Raw genomic sequence first — 14,761 nt, 5'->3', positions numbered from 1 at the left:
TTTGAGATTCTGTTTTTCTGGATATGAAGTGAATCATGTTTGATATTTTATATTAATGTTAATATTAGATCTTGTTTATTACTTAGTGATGTTCTAATATCAGTTATCATTAATTCTATACTGATCTTTATAATAATAATAATAAATGTATTTATACAGCACCTTTCATACATAAAATGCAGCTCAAAGTGCTTTACAATAAAATCAATACAATTAAAGACATAAAATAAGAGATCAATAAGAAAATCTTAGCAATAAAACAAAGACTTAGGAAAAATAAAAAATAAATGCAGAATAGAAATAAAACAGATACAATTAATTAAAAGCAAGATAGTAGAAATAGGTCTTCAGTTGTTTCTTAAAACTATCAACAGCTTGTCTGATGTGTGGTGGGAGTTTTTACAAACCTGTGGTGCATAGCCAGAGAAGCTGCTTCCCCAAACTTCTTATCGTTTGTTTTGGGGATTTTGAGCAAGTCAGCGGCAAAAGACCTGAGGGAACGGTTTGGAACATATTCCAATAAACAGTCAGAGATGTATGAGGGTGCTGTACCATTAAGAGACTTAAAAATAAGTAAAGTTATTTTAAATCCTCAGTGACACTGGAAGCCAGTGTAATCCTGAATATATCAGTATATACAATTACTTTTTGGCATCTTCCAGAGTAAGGTACGGTTTTACTCTTGCAAGGTTTCTGAAATGACAAAAATCTCTGTGACATTACTTATGTGTGAGTTAAAATCTTGTTCTGAGTCAAGTGTAACACCCAGGTTCTTTACTTTAGATTGTTTGTGATGCGCCAGACTTCCAAGATTGCTAACAATGTTTTGTCTCTGATCACCAGTTCCAATTTCAAGAACATCAGTTTTATCTTAATTTAATTTGAAAAAATTGTTTCTCATCCAGTTTGCCATGCTAAACAGGCAATTTATAACTTAGTTCGGAGCATCAAAGTCATCTGGCACCATGGTCACTAATAATTTTTCCTATTGGTAGTATATATAGGCAAAATAATAATGGACCAAGAATGGAACCTTGTAGAATGTCCAAAGGTTATAATGCTTTTGCGAGACCATCAAAATATGTCCTGCCAGCAAGGAATGTTCTGAACCAGCGAACCAGGAGATGCATTTGTCTTATCTGCGCTCACTCGAAGGTATAGTGAATATTTGTATTCACTATAGCAGATTAATGATTTATATTTACACGTTGATTATATAGTTGATTATTTTAAACTAATATTTGTATATATATGATTAATGATTTTATATGAATACTCTATGCTTATATCATTGATTATTCATTTCATAGGGTTAGGTTATGTTCTAATATCTTTGATTAATTATTTTATTTTAATGTCATGATTATGTAGTTGATTACTTCTATACTGATATTTTAACATCTTTATTTGTCTATTTAGTATTGATATTTGTATGATTTTGAAATGTAAGGGATCCTGTGAACAGACTGAACCCTGTAACATGGCATCCATGTTGAAGTTCAACAGACAGAGTTCATGTTAATGACACTTTAATGTTGAGGCAGTAAACACACTGCAGTGAGGGAGAACACACTCTTCACCATCATCATCATCATCACATTGTTACCCTGATCATTGTCGTCACCATCATCTTCATCATCAGTACCACATGACACAGATGAGCTCAGGTCACTTCAGAGATTATATTGATCGATCGATTGATCAGGTTATAGATTGTATAATGCTGTTTACATCTGATTATTAGACATTGAGTAGTTCAGAAGCTATTAAATACATTTTGAAGTAGCAGTCCGTCACTTCAGAAAACACAAAGGAGACGTGTCCATGACTCATCGTGGGTCACCCGACCTGTGAGCCAATCGGAAGAGAGTGTGGTGTAACAATGAAGGTCTCCTGAAACAACTGTTTCTTTAAATCAAATATCTCTTTGTTCTAAGAGTCAACTACTGCAGGGGTCCCATGATTGTTTCCTCCAGAGGGTCAGGGTTCAGGTCCAACTCCTGGTTCCAGGCTGATGATAAACAGGTCAAACAGTATTTACAGACAAGGAGTTCTGATCCTCATCCAGGATTCAGAGAGTCCAGCAGTGTCTGATGTAATCATCAGTCAGCCAATCAGAAGGTCCAGTGTTATGCCTGCTCTGGTTCTGGTCAAAAAGTTCTCAGAATCTGTAAAAAGCTGAGAAATATTTCCAAGGAACATTTCAAGGAACAGGAGTACAGCAACCATTTCAAGACATCAAGAACCTTTCAGGCACTCAGCAACTTCTCCAGGAGCGTTCTAATGTTCTAACCCCTAACCCCTGAAAAGTTTCCAGAATCAAAAAGCACCAAAAACCCAGGGACCTTTTTTTTTGTTGAATTCCTGAAAATATTTCCTCATAATTTTGGAAGCATGTTAGGAACTCAGAGCAGGAACTCCTTTAGGCACAGAAACATTTCCAGGTGAAGCATCTCATCTGATGCAGGAACATATTGGCCAGTTTTCCAGGGACCAAAGATCCCTTTTTGAATCCAATAAATACTTCAAACATGTATAAGGGGGCTAGGACGTATTCAAATGAACCCTAAAGAACTCAGGAACCTTTTAAGGACCTTTAAAGTAATTCACAACATTTTGTAGGATACTTTTAGAAACCAGGAACCCGATGAGGAAACATATTACGGAGTTTGGGATTCCAGGAACCTTTTCAAGAGAACACTGGAATGATTTTGGGGTTAACTGAACTTTTTCAGGAACAACATGACTCAGGCTCTTCCAGAAGAACCCAGTTCAGGTTTGGTTCCTAAGCTCAAGCAGTTCAATTAGAATATCGACCAACAGCTCTTTATTTTCTTCTGGAGAAATTTTAAAATGAAAGATTCAGGTCTGAACTGAGTCAATAATTGATGCTGATCCAGGATGTTATTAACAGACTCCTCCCTAGCGGTGGTGGGGGGGGTAAACATGACGATGGGCCTCATGACTTGTTGTCGTCGTAGAGGTCCAGCGAGGCCTGAATGTCCGGCAGCTCCATCTCACTGACGATGCTGCGAGGAGACATCGAATTCCTGTGGAAGAAGTGACCGCCGCCTGAGGAGATGGAAAAAGGGATTCGATCATTTGTCATCCAAACAAAAAACAATTGATTATTTCATTAAACGTTTTGATCATGATACACAGAGCTGAAACAATTGTTCCAATTATTGATTTTTGTTGCTAAAATTCAATCTTTAAAGTTTGTTAAAGTAGAGAATAAACTATCGGTTTCATTATCAATCAATCAATCAAATTTTATTTGAATTTGTAACCAAATTTGATTGCCCATATTCCAAAATCATAATATATCTCATAGGGCTTTAACAAGGTGGATATCCTCTGCCCTTAACCCTCAACGAGATTAATGAAAAACTGTTTTCAACAGAGTACAGAAGGTAGAGACCTCAGAGAGCCTCATGTGAGGACCCCTCTCAACAGATGTCATTATTCACCTTAAACACATTTATCATTAGCAGAAGATGAATGATCATCGATCAATCAATCAACTCCATTTTCGATGATTAGCAACCACTGCTGTTTGTGTTCAATGAACATCAGTGCAGCTTCAACTATTCAAATGTTCAGTATTGAGCTGAGGTCTTACTGGTCACGGCAATGGTGATATCAGCAGCTGTTCTGGGTGTGGCCTCAGGGTGGGGGGGACTGAGGGGCTCCAGGCTGATGGATGGCTGGTTACTGTCACCCAGCAGCGTCCTCTGGCTGCTGGACGCCTGACTGACACCCAGACGCTCCACGTCCAACACCACGCTGTCCACACAGGGCAGACTGGTCTGAGAACAGAGGGAAGGGGTCAGGTTGAAGAGGTTCACAGAACAGGTGACATATCAGTCACATTCAGTCCATACAGCAAGTCGTTAATGTCGTCTGCGTCTCACCATGATGCCGAGCGCTTTGAGGATGTTGAGTTTACACATGGGACAGGTGCAGTGTTCGTTCAGCCACGGGTCCACACACATCTTATGGAAGACGTGTCTGCAGAGACACAGAGACATGTCTGAGGAGACGGACTGAAAACACATTATGTGACCAATCAGAGCATTACATTTCATTTAGCTGACGCTTTTATCCAAAGCGATTCACAATAAGTGCATCAACCACGAGGGAACAAACCCAGAACTACAAGAATCAAGAAAGTACGATTTTCTTCAAGAAATCATCAAGAAAGTTCTACATGTAAGTGACATGTAAGTGCTACTAAATCGCTACTTTTTAAAAATAATTTTTGTATCCAAAGTGTAGTCTGAAGTTTGAGTGGACTTTCTCTCCTGACTCGTTCCACCATTTAGGAGCCAGGACAGCGGGTAGTGCTCATAGTGAGGGAGCAACAAGCTGATTGGCGGATGCAGAGCGAAGTGAACGGGCGGGGGTGTAGACTGGACCGATCAGCAGCACGGATCGGTCCAGTCTCCCCCCCGCTTTCTGGATGAGCTGCAGAGGTCGGATGGCAGCAGCAGGTAGACCAGCCAGGAGGGAGCGAAGGACGATGTCCCACAGATTGTCCTGTAGAGTAATCGTCCCACGGTTGGGTCAGCGAGTTGGTGTTTGGTCCGGCCCTCGAGGCAATTCATAAATACAAAAGAACATACGCACATGCGACCAAAAATGTGAAGAGTGACTAAACTTTTTCTTGCTCGCACTAGTGCGCATCTGTGCCTCAAACATTGAACTGGTCTCTCTCTCATCTCCTCTGGGGGGGAGGCGGACCGGCCCCCCCCACTCGCTCACCGGGATAACAGACAGTGAAGCGGAGATGATGGAGGAGAACACGTTATTGAGAATGAGAGGTAAACACAAACCTACTCTGTGAAATGCTGGAACACAAACTAATAAAAAACAAACCTAAAACCTGTCAATCATGAACATCCCATCCTGTTAACAGAGCTGCTGACATATATGCCAAATTTCTCATATTTAATCCTTTCTTAAAACCTTCAGAAAATCAGCTGTGAGACTTTCTCGAGAAAAACTATGTAAATGAAGACTTTCAGTCGAGGTTTAGAGCCAATCACAGCCTTAGTTCAAGTCCCTTGTTACCCTCTCATAGCCTCAGATGTTGGTCTGTCCTCGTCCTGTTGGATCTCAACACTATCGATCATCACGTCTCACTGCTGGGACTAGAACAGTTCACGGCATTAGAGGAACCATCCTAACCTGGTTTAAATCCTATTTATCAGATCGAGTCCAGTTCATGAGGAGTCGTCTGTTCCTGTTCATGTTCCTCAGGGTTCTGTGTTCGGCAAAATTTTATTCACATTAGATATAATTCTATATATTATCAGGATAGGTTTACAACCTCACCTGCACTTAATCAAGTAGATTTCTTGAAAACAATATTTTTCTAGAGAAGTGTATATATTACGTACATATTATATACAATCTCTTTTTTATTATTATTCTCTTTTCTACCTCATTCTGCTGTAACAAATGAATTCCCCTGGTGAAGGATCAATAAACTTCTATCTTATCTGATCATCCAACAGAGCATCAGTAAACTTAAACTCTGATGTTTTCAGACTCACTTGCAGGGAAGAATTCGAACAACATCATTGAGCTGGTACGCTTCGATACACACGGCACAGTGGTTAAAGTCCGGATCGGTTTCCTACAACAACACAGACGCACAACACAGATGGAAGAGAACACGTTAACATCAACAGCTTCACTGTGAAAAACTCATTTCCTTTTGTCTCTTGGGTTTGAGTCTCTGGTTCATCTTTCCACGTCTGTCCTGTGCTCTTCGTGTGACCTTTGACCTTGTGAGAGTGGTCATTCATCCGACCGACAGCTTAAAGGTCAACATCACAAACACCTGACCCTGTGGGTCCGACCTCGTAGCAGGCTCAGCAGCGTGACGACCTACTGATGGACACTGAGACAGTGAAACGAGGACATTTCAGCGTTTACCTTGTCTCCTTTCTTCACCGTCCTCGTTTTCAACTTCCCAATGGCTTTTTTTGCCGCATCACCGAGACGACGCTGAGAGACATAGAGCACAGATATAGATTGACAGAGTATTTATATATATATGAGAACATTTAAATAAAAAAACTTCATAGACAAACATCAAACACAAATCTTTTTGTCCGTGTTAATGATAAAGTCTGATCATCAAGTCAGGTGATAAGGGCTGTTCTACAGAAGAGAGGAGGTGTGTGTATTAGCCTCATAGCATGTTAGCTGTATATTAGCCTGTTATGTTAATATTAGCTTGTTAGCTGTATATGGAGATGGAGGCTTGCGCTGTTTGGCTCTGACAGAGCAGGTAAAAACAAAAAAATGACTTTATTATGGTCCAAACATGTATGAAAAGACCAACAAGGAACACAATCTCCGGTTTTCACTATATTTTTCTATCTGACACTGAAGTTAAAGCGCGTGCGTGGCAACCTGCAACCCTCTGTCAGTGTCAAACAGGGGGGGGGGGGGGGGGGGGGGGGGGGGTTGGCATCACGGTGTTGGCTGAACGTCCTCGTCCCGACCTTAGCTAACGTGTTACCTGACTGCGGTCCCTAGCGCTGGTGAAGCGGATCTTCTGGATGAAGTAGAAGATGAGCCAGGCCGATGAGATGATCATGAGGACGATGAAGGAGATGGAGACGAGGACCAGCGAGCCTCGGTTGATGTTCTTTGTGGGACCACGTTGACCCACAACCACAGAGACCAGGACTGTCAGGTTCCTGTCCAGGTGAGCCAGAATCTCTTTACCATACGCCTCTGTGATCATCACTGCCACCGTGTCACCAGTACCTGCACTCAGAACCAGAACCAGTTACAAGTACAGGATCAGAACCAGGTAGGACAAGAATCTTTTTTCATTCATCATGTAAACTGTATCACACTGCAACACAATGTCGGTCTCCAGACTCCTGGCTCAACGAGCAAGTCAGTCATACGTCTCACGTCAAATATTTCAAATACAACTTTTAATATAACATGCACTTCCTCCCCTGAGATTATAGTTTTCTTGGTTACTGAGAAAGCTTTCGACCGAATGGAGTGGAGCTTCCTTTACACACCCGTTCTAGACTTGAGTTTGGACCCACTTTCTTCTCCTGGATCAAATTAATATTTGACAGTCCCTTGGCATCAAATGAGATGCATTTAAATTATTTTTCTCAGCCCCGGGGAACAAGACAGGGATGCCCCCTAGTCCCATTTAGTATTTGAGCCACCCCCCATATCATGTGGTTCTTCAAGGAAATAATCAGAGGCGAGGGTTCATAAGGTGTCATTACCTTCCTAACCCTTCCTTTATGATAAAGCTTATAGTTAGAGCTGGTCCGGGCTCGTGTTAGACCTGCTCTCAGTTATGCTGCTGAAGGTCTAGAAGGTCGGGGGACACATGACACGATTAGCTTCTCTTTCCAACTTCTCCTTCCTCTTCTCAAATCATTATCACATCAAAGTAATTCATATCTCATCAGTACATGTTTCTGACCCTTGACCTCTTCCCCGGAGTCCCTTTGCCTTATCGCCTGCAGATCCAGGGCCTCAGCTGTGGCCACATCACCATGGATCACGATCGGTGGATCACGCATCAGAGGTCGCGCTGGTGGATCCAGTTTGGTGATTCTTGGTGGCAGCTGGTGATGGATCCTAACTGGTGGCAGTGGACAATGACTGTGGACTATAGTGGATCTGGTCTGGATGGTGGATCATGATCTTGCTGGCTGCTGACCACAGACTATGATGCAGCAGGACTGATTGACATGTCGTGTTGAAGTTATCCTTCAAGATGTTTCCCCTCATCAATGCTGCTGAAAACTTTAATCTTGATGATGTTTCCTTCACTTGACATCTGTTGACTTGTGTCCGTCCTGGGAGACGGGTCCTCACATGTGTCTCTGAGGTTTCTATGTATTTGTACCTGTTAAGAGGTTTTAGTAGTTTGTCCTGACTCTTGTTGAGGGTGAAGGACAGAGGATGTCTCACCATGTTAAAGCCCTATGAGATGAATTGTGATTTGTGAATATGGGCTATACAAATAATATTTTATTGAATTTGATTGAGTATATGCCAATGATCCCGTCCTTTATATAACTGACACTGTATTGTCTCTTCCACCTATTGAAGTTGAAGTTGAATGTAATGTAGGTTTTCCATTTAAACTTCATGTTTCCTTTAGGAATGGGACCTCAAACTTCAGACACTTGGGTTACTTGCTCTTTTCATCTTTTATACAATCTAAATTGGACAATTGTAAACATGATACGGAACATTGTGTCGATGGCTGGGCCTATCGACCCAGATTAAAATGAATATTGTTCCTAAATTCCGACACCTTTTTCAGAACATTCCCACACTTTCTAACTTTATCTGGGGTGGCAGACAGCTTTGTGCACATGACCCACAACGCTGGAAGGGGTGGCTTTGACCACGTCCTCCATTACTACTGGGCTTGTAACATCCACAAATGTGTCATGCTTGATGCATGATATCATGCACACACACACAACCTCAAACACACACAAACAAAAACTCGCGAATGAGGAGCTATAGGTGAGAGTGAGAAAGAGGCAAATAAGGCTGTAGATTTCATTGTCCTCATTGTTTTTAGTGAATTAAGGAAAATAACTCACAAATCACAGCAGGAGAGGGGGTGGTGGCGAGTGTAGCTGCTTGTGCTCATTTCTGGTGACCTTTACATTTACATGTTGTGCACACGTTTTGAATCATGTAGGCTGATGCCATTCGGTGTTTTAGCGTCTCAGCAGATCAGCCGGCACCGGCCTGTTTCCGGCTTCTGATCAAGCTCAATGGCTGTGACCCTAACCCGATCACAAGAGACTGGACCTGCTGGCTAGTCAGAGCAGACTGGGCTTTCTAGTGAGGGGGGGCAGGAGCTGAATCTGAGCGTTTGAGCTGAGAGCGTCTACAGCTGCTGCAGAGGAAGAGTATGAAGAAACTAAAGAGTATTCGGAACATTGGAGCCTGTAAACCTTTTCAAGTAGTGTCCCAAATTATATTTGTTGACACCAAAAACTATCCGAATTTTTCCCTTTAAACCCTTTGCCAACAATGTGACAGTAAAATGTCTCTGACCTTCATGTCCCATCTTGACCGTCTTGTCGGTGGAGTTGTTGTAGATGAGGACAGCCGTGGCATTGTAGGCAGCCGCCTTCAGTATCTTCTCTTTAAAAGTGCAGTTTCCTCTCTGCAGCAGTGCCACCCAGTGGACACTACGAGGAGGAACCAGGAAACGAGTGCTGGGGTCGCAGCCCTGCCGGTCCACCACTGCCGAAGAGATACAGCATTAACATGGTTACCATCACTTTGCTCCTAAAATACAGGCTCTCTTGTGGTTCTAGAGTCAGTAAGATTAGAACAGGAGGTAGAACCTTCAGCCACCAGGCTGCTCTCCTGTGGAACCATCTCCCACTCTGGGTTCTAGAGTCAGGCACCATATATACATTTAAGGTTAAACTTAAAACCTTCCTCTTTGATAAAGCCTATAGTTCTGGATCAGGTCCTGAAACATCCCTAAGTTATGCTGCTATAGGTCTATACCGCTGGGGGAACTCCCATAATGCACTGCACTTCACTATAATATTAACTGTTGCTGCTCATTAATAACATCTTTAGATCTGCAAGTATCACTCTTATTATTTTCCTTATTACAACTAGTCCCTATATATTTAGTTATTTTAATAACTTTATAAGACAGTGAAGCAGAGACAGGAGACTCTTGTCGGACCGGGAGTTGAACCAGCGACCAGCTGATGGAGGTGAATTCGATGGATTCGGTTTCATCGATTGAAAATCTGTTCACAGCGTCGTGGGTCAGGTCAGACAATGTGTTGGTGTCTTGAGCTGCAGCTGAAACTGATCTCTGATCAGATGCTCACCAGTACGAGCTGCAGCTGCAGTGTCCTCAATGTCCGACAGAAATCTGACACCAGAGCAGAGACACTGCGACCTTCAGCTGCTGGAGCCTCCGCAGTGTCTCCCACAACACACTGCATGCATCACTGCTCACTACTCACTACACAATACCAATACACAATGCACGTACTACACTGCACTGCACACACTCTGATTGTGTTGTTAAAAACCTTTCACTGCTGTCGTTGTGATGGTTACAGGTTAACGAGTCGGTCGTTAACACCATTAATAGAATCAATTAAAAAGTTATTAACAAATGTCATCATCAGTCAGTTATGTCCATGTCTTCAAGTGTGTTTTGTGTCCTCATGTGTGTGCTGTGTCATCAGGTGTGTGGTGTGTCCTCAGGTGTGTGGTGTGTCTTCAGGTGTGTGTTGTGTCCTCAGGTGTGTGCTGTGTCCTCAGGTGTGTGGTGTGTCTTCAAGTGTGTTTTATGTCCTCATGTGTGTGCTGTGTCCTCAGGTGTGTGCTGTGTCCTCAGGTGTGTGCTGTGTCCTCAGATGTGTGCTGTGTCCTCAGGTTTGTGCTGTGTCCTCAGGTGTGTGCTGTGTCCTCAGGTGTGTGCTGTGTCCTCAGGTGTGTGTTGTGTCCTCAGGTGTGTGTTGTGTCCTCAGGTGTGTGTTGTGTCCTCAGGTGTGTGTTGTGTCTTCAGGTGTGTGTTGTGTCCTCAGGTGTGTGTTGTGTCCTCAGGTGTGTGTTGTGTCCTCAGGTGTGTGTTGTGTCCTCAGGTGTGTGTTGTGTCAGGTGTTTGCTGTGTCTTCAGGTGTGTGTTGTGTCTTCAGGTGTGTGTTGTGTCTTCAGGTGTGTGTTGTGTCCTCAGGTGTGTGTTGTGTCCTCAGGTGTTTGCTGTGTCCTCAGGTGTGTGCTGTGTCCTCAGGTGTGTGTTGTGTCTTCAGGTGTGTGTTGTGTCCTCAGGTGTGTGGTGTGTCCTCAGGTGTGTGTGTGTGTTCTCAGGTGTGTGTGTGTGTGTGTGTTCTCAGGTGTGTGTTGTGTCTTTAGGTGTGTCTTTAGGTAGGTGTTGTGTCCTCAGGCATGTGTTGTGTCTTTAGGTGTGTGTTGTGTCTTTAAGTGTGTTTTGTGTCTTTAAGTGCGTGTTGTGTCTTTAAGTGTGTGTTGTGTCTTTAGGTATGTGTTGTGTCTTTAGGTGTGTGTTGTGTATTTAGGTGTGTGTTGTGTCTTTAGGTGTGTGTTGTGTCTTTAGGTATGTGTTGTGTCTTTAGGTGTGTGTTGTGTCCTCAGGTGTGTGCTGTGTCTTAAGGTGTGTGTTGTATCCTCATGTGTGTATTGTGTCTTCAGGTGTGTGTTGTGTCCTCAGGTGTTTGCTGGGTCTTAAGGTGTGTGTTGTATCCTCATGTGTGTATTGTGTCTTCAGGTGTGTGTTGTGTCCTCAGGTGTTTGCTGGGTCTTAAGGTGTGTGTTGTATCCTCAGGTGTGTGTTGTGTCCTCAGGTGTGTGTTGTGTCCTCAGGTGTTTGCTGTGTCTTCAGGTCTGTGTTGTGTCCTCAGGTGTGTGTTGTGTCTCAGGTGTGTGTTGTGTCCTCAGGTGTTTGCTGTGTCTTCAGGTCTGTGTTGTGTCCTCAGGTGTGTGTTGTGTCTCAGGTGTGTGTTGTGTCCTCAGGTGTTTGCTGGGTCTTCAGGTGTGTGTTGTGTCCTCAGGTGTGTGTTGTGTCCTCAGGTGTGTGTTGTGTCTCAGGTGTGTGTTGTGTCAAGTGTTTGCTGTGTCTTCAGGTGTGTGTTGTGTCTCAGGTGTGTGTTGTGTCCTCAGGTGTTTGCTGGGTCTTAAGGTGTGTGTTGTATCCTCATGTGTGTATTGTGTCTTCAGGTGTGTGTTGTGTCTTCAGGTGTGTGTTGTGTCCTCAGGTGTTTGCTGGGACTTAAGGTGTGTGTTGTATCCTCATGTGTGTATTGTGTCTTCAGGTGTGTGTTGTGTCTCAGGTGCGTGTTGTGTCCTCAGGTGTTTGCTGTGTCTCAGGTGTGTGTTGTGTCTCAGGTGTGTGTTGTGTCCTCAGGTGTTTGCTGGGTCTTAAGGTGTGTGTTGTATCCTCATGTGTGTATTGTGTCTTCAGGTGTGTGTTGTGTCTTCAGGTGTGTGTTGTGTCTTCAGGTGTTTCCTCTCACCCCCATGATGTGGTGCAGGTGTGATGACGACCCCCCTGGTGTACACTTTGGGAGAATTCTGTCCATACGTCCCATCGTCACTGCTAATCATGTCGACGCTGTGTCCTCGTCCGTCCAGCACTGTGGCGTTAACAGTGGCGCCCACGTACTCCTCGGACACCATGTTCCTGTCAGAGCGAGCTGTGGACACAGAACCCGTCAGGACCAGGACCAGGACCAGTGAAACCGGGAGATAAGTCCTCCTGAGGGACATGATGTCGTCTTCTCAATCCTCCTTACATCCAAACTGTCAGGAAACAAAATGAAACTTTTAGAACACATGCTGTCCTCCTGAGTGTTGTCATCATGTCTCTTTTTAAAATAATATTTTAATATAAATGTGTCTTTGTCTCTCATCCATGTCTTCAAACTGTCTCAATGTCTTCAATTATGTCTTTTAGTTCATGAAACATCTCTTATGTTTCTGTTTGTTTACATTTAAATGTCCTGTGTGCTGTGTCTTAAGTCAAAAAGTCTTTTAATGTTTTTACTCTGACATATCTGTCTCTGTCTTATGCTTATTATTTCCTCAGTGTCCTCCAGATACATAAAATCTAAATGTCCCTTAATATCTCTCTCTCTCTCTCTCTCTTTCCTCTTAGAGTCTTCCATAGTCTTACTGTATGTATTTAAAAAACGTTTTATTTCAGTCTTCACTTTCCCTTATCTTACTTTTTGTGTCTTCATATATCTTTATCTCTTAATGTCCCATTTTGTCTTTATGTAACTTCATGTCTGTCTCTTTCATTCTTTGTGTCTAATGATGTTTTAGCTTTGTTAAGAAGGCTCTGCATTAATGAGTTTATTATTACTGTCTATGTGTTGTCCAATCCTAATCTTAGTTAATGTCCTCCGATTATTGTTGTTTGTCCATTTTAAAGTTGGCGTTCTGTCTGTCTTCTCTCTCCTTTATCCTCTCTTGTCCAATTGAAAATGTCCCTGATGTTTGAGTCTCAATATTTCTGATGTCTGATGTCAGTTTCTGTCCTTAAAAGACTATTGACTTGTTCTTTTTGTCTTTAAAGTCCATCTTCTTTCTTTAAATTCTTATATTTTAATGTCTCACCGTTTGTTAACCTTAATGTCCTGATTTGTCGATGAATGTCTTCTTTAGACTGATTTTTAAAATGTCCCTTTGTCCTTCGATATCCCAGTTCAGTTTATGTCCCAAAAAGCAAGTCTAAAGTCCTCCACATCAAAATGTCCTCCAGATGCTTGTGCCAATGTGTGTCCTCCAGATGCTTGTGCCAATGTGTGTCCTTCAGATGCTTCTGTCTCTGAGTGTCCTCCAGGTGATTCTGTCTCTGAGTGTCCTCCAGGTGATTCTGTCTCTGAGTGTCCTCCAGGTGATTCTGTCTCTGAGTGTCCTCCAGGTGATTCTGTCTCTGAGTGTCCTACAGATGCTTCTGTCCTCCAGATAATTCACCCCCGTGCTTCGTGTTGTGTCCTCGGACCAGTTAAACCCTGGGTTCAGACTGTCAGGTGCATGACATCAGAACAGGTCCACATCTGGACACCATCATGTCTCTGTCCTCTCCGTTGTCTCCACGACCATGACTCAGTGTTTAAACGGTGAGAAGCAGCTTTGTCTCACGTTCTGTCGGCGGACAGACAGGCGGACTCCCGCTCTACCGACCCCGCCTGCCTCCGCTGTCCTCCGGTCCTGTCCAGGCTGCTGCTCCGGGGCTGCTCCGGGGCTTCGGCGGGGGGATGCGGTTGATGATCGGGTCTTTGTTCCGGTTCAGTTCCGGTTCAGGTTGGACCGTGAAGAGGCTCGAGCCTCGTCTCTGAGCTGCTGCATTGCGCATGCGCAGTACGGGGGGAGGGGGGCGAGGGGGACTTCATGGTAGGTGGACGAGATTTAGACCAAGTGTCGCGACAACCGACGAGACTCTCACACACACACACACACGCACACACACACACACACACACACTCACGCACACAATCTCACACTCTAAGATCAGATAACATCCAAACATTCTCACGCTGATACTAAGTGATAAAGACCTTTATCGTCTTTCAGACTACACAACAGGAAGTGGACACACAAACCAGCTGTGAACAAGGTGCTCTGTTGTACCAGCAGAGTTGAGATCAGAAAGCTGCAGGAAGAAAAGAAGAAGACCAGGTTGTGTCTCTGCTGTTGTTGGTCTGCAGAGTCTCTGATGATCAGTGTTCCTACACGTCCATACGTCTTCTTTCTGTGGGTCAGTCTGTAATCCGAGTCTCTGCAGGTCCACATACAGATGATGTGTCCTGGGTTCTGGTCTCTGCAGGCCTGTAATGTTAATAGTCTGAAGGAGAAGCAGCTGAAGGAGGTCCAGGCTCCAACCTTCTGGATCTGTGGTGTCTGGTGTTCAGGACCAAACCACTGCCATCGACCATGCTGTCCATCAACCTGACGGCTGCTCACGTGCACCAGCTCAGGAGGAACCACTGGGACTCGGCTGAAGCTTTCCACGCATCATGTCTGAATCAATGTTGTGTCTGGGGCTCGTGGCTATGGTTTTATGGTTTTGTATTTATATAGAGCTTTTTTAGTTTTGATGACTCAAAGCTCTTTACAGTACAGTTCTACATTCACCCATTCACACACACATTCATACACTGCATCTATTAACAGCACTTTGTTGTGTTATGAGGGGCCATTTGGGGTTCAGCCTCTTTCCCAAGGACACTTC

The 14,761-nt window shown here is 43.6% G+C and overlaps 1 protein-coding gene across 1 annotated transcript; it reads right to left on the bottom strand.

The window, feature by feature from the left end:
- Window positions 1-1,512: 1,512 nt before the first annotated feature.
- Window positions 1,513-13,853, bottom strand: rnf130 (ring finger protein 130). The gene is made up of 9 exons (XM_053428155.1): window positions 13,144-13,853; window positions 12,039-12,324; window positions 9,082-9,273; window positions 6,536-6,786; window positions 5,944-6,015; window positions 5,559-5,641; window positions 3,915-4,011; window positions 3,623-3,809; window positions 1,513-3,072 (listed from the first exon to the last, which is right to left on the bottom strand). Exons 2-9 carry the CDS (start codon window positions 12,289-12,291, stop codon window positions 2,960-2,962), a joined length of 1,248 nt encoding a protein of 415 aa, XP_053284130.1. The 5' UTR covers window positions 12,292-12,324; window positions 13,144-13,853; the 3' UTR covers window positions 1,513-2,959.
- Window positions 13,854-14,761: the final 908 nt, after the last annotated feature.

This window comes from Pleuronectes platessa, chromosome 8 (genome assembly GCF_947347685.1).
Source record: "Pleuronectes platessa chromosome 8, fPlePla1.1, whole genome shotgun sequence".
Taxonomy (NCBI): Eukaryota; Metazoa; Chordata; class Actinopteri; order Pleuronectiformes; family Pleuronectidae; genus Pleuronectes; species Pleuronectes platessa.
The sequence above is the reverse complement of the archived record's forward strand: the minus strand, read 5'-3'. Positions and strand labels throughout refer to the sequence as shown.

Excerpts from the sequence above, each read along its gene's own strand:
- rnf130 (XM_053428155.1), bottom strand. The coding sequence starts at position 12,291 with ATGTCCCTCAGGAGGACTTATCTCCCGGTTTCACTGGTCCTGGTCCTG. Across the intron at positions 6,016-6,535 it reads GCGCTAGGGACCGCAGTCAG|CGTCGTCTCGGTGATGCGGC; the intron begins GTAACACGTTAG and ends TATGTCTCTCAG. Across the intron at positions 3,810-3,914 it reads TCAAAGCGCTCGGCATCATG|ACCAGTCTGCCCTGTGTGGA; the intron begins GTGAGACGCAGA and ends CTCTGTTCTCAG.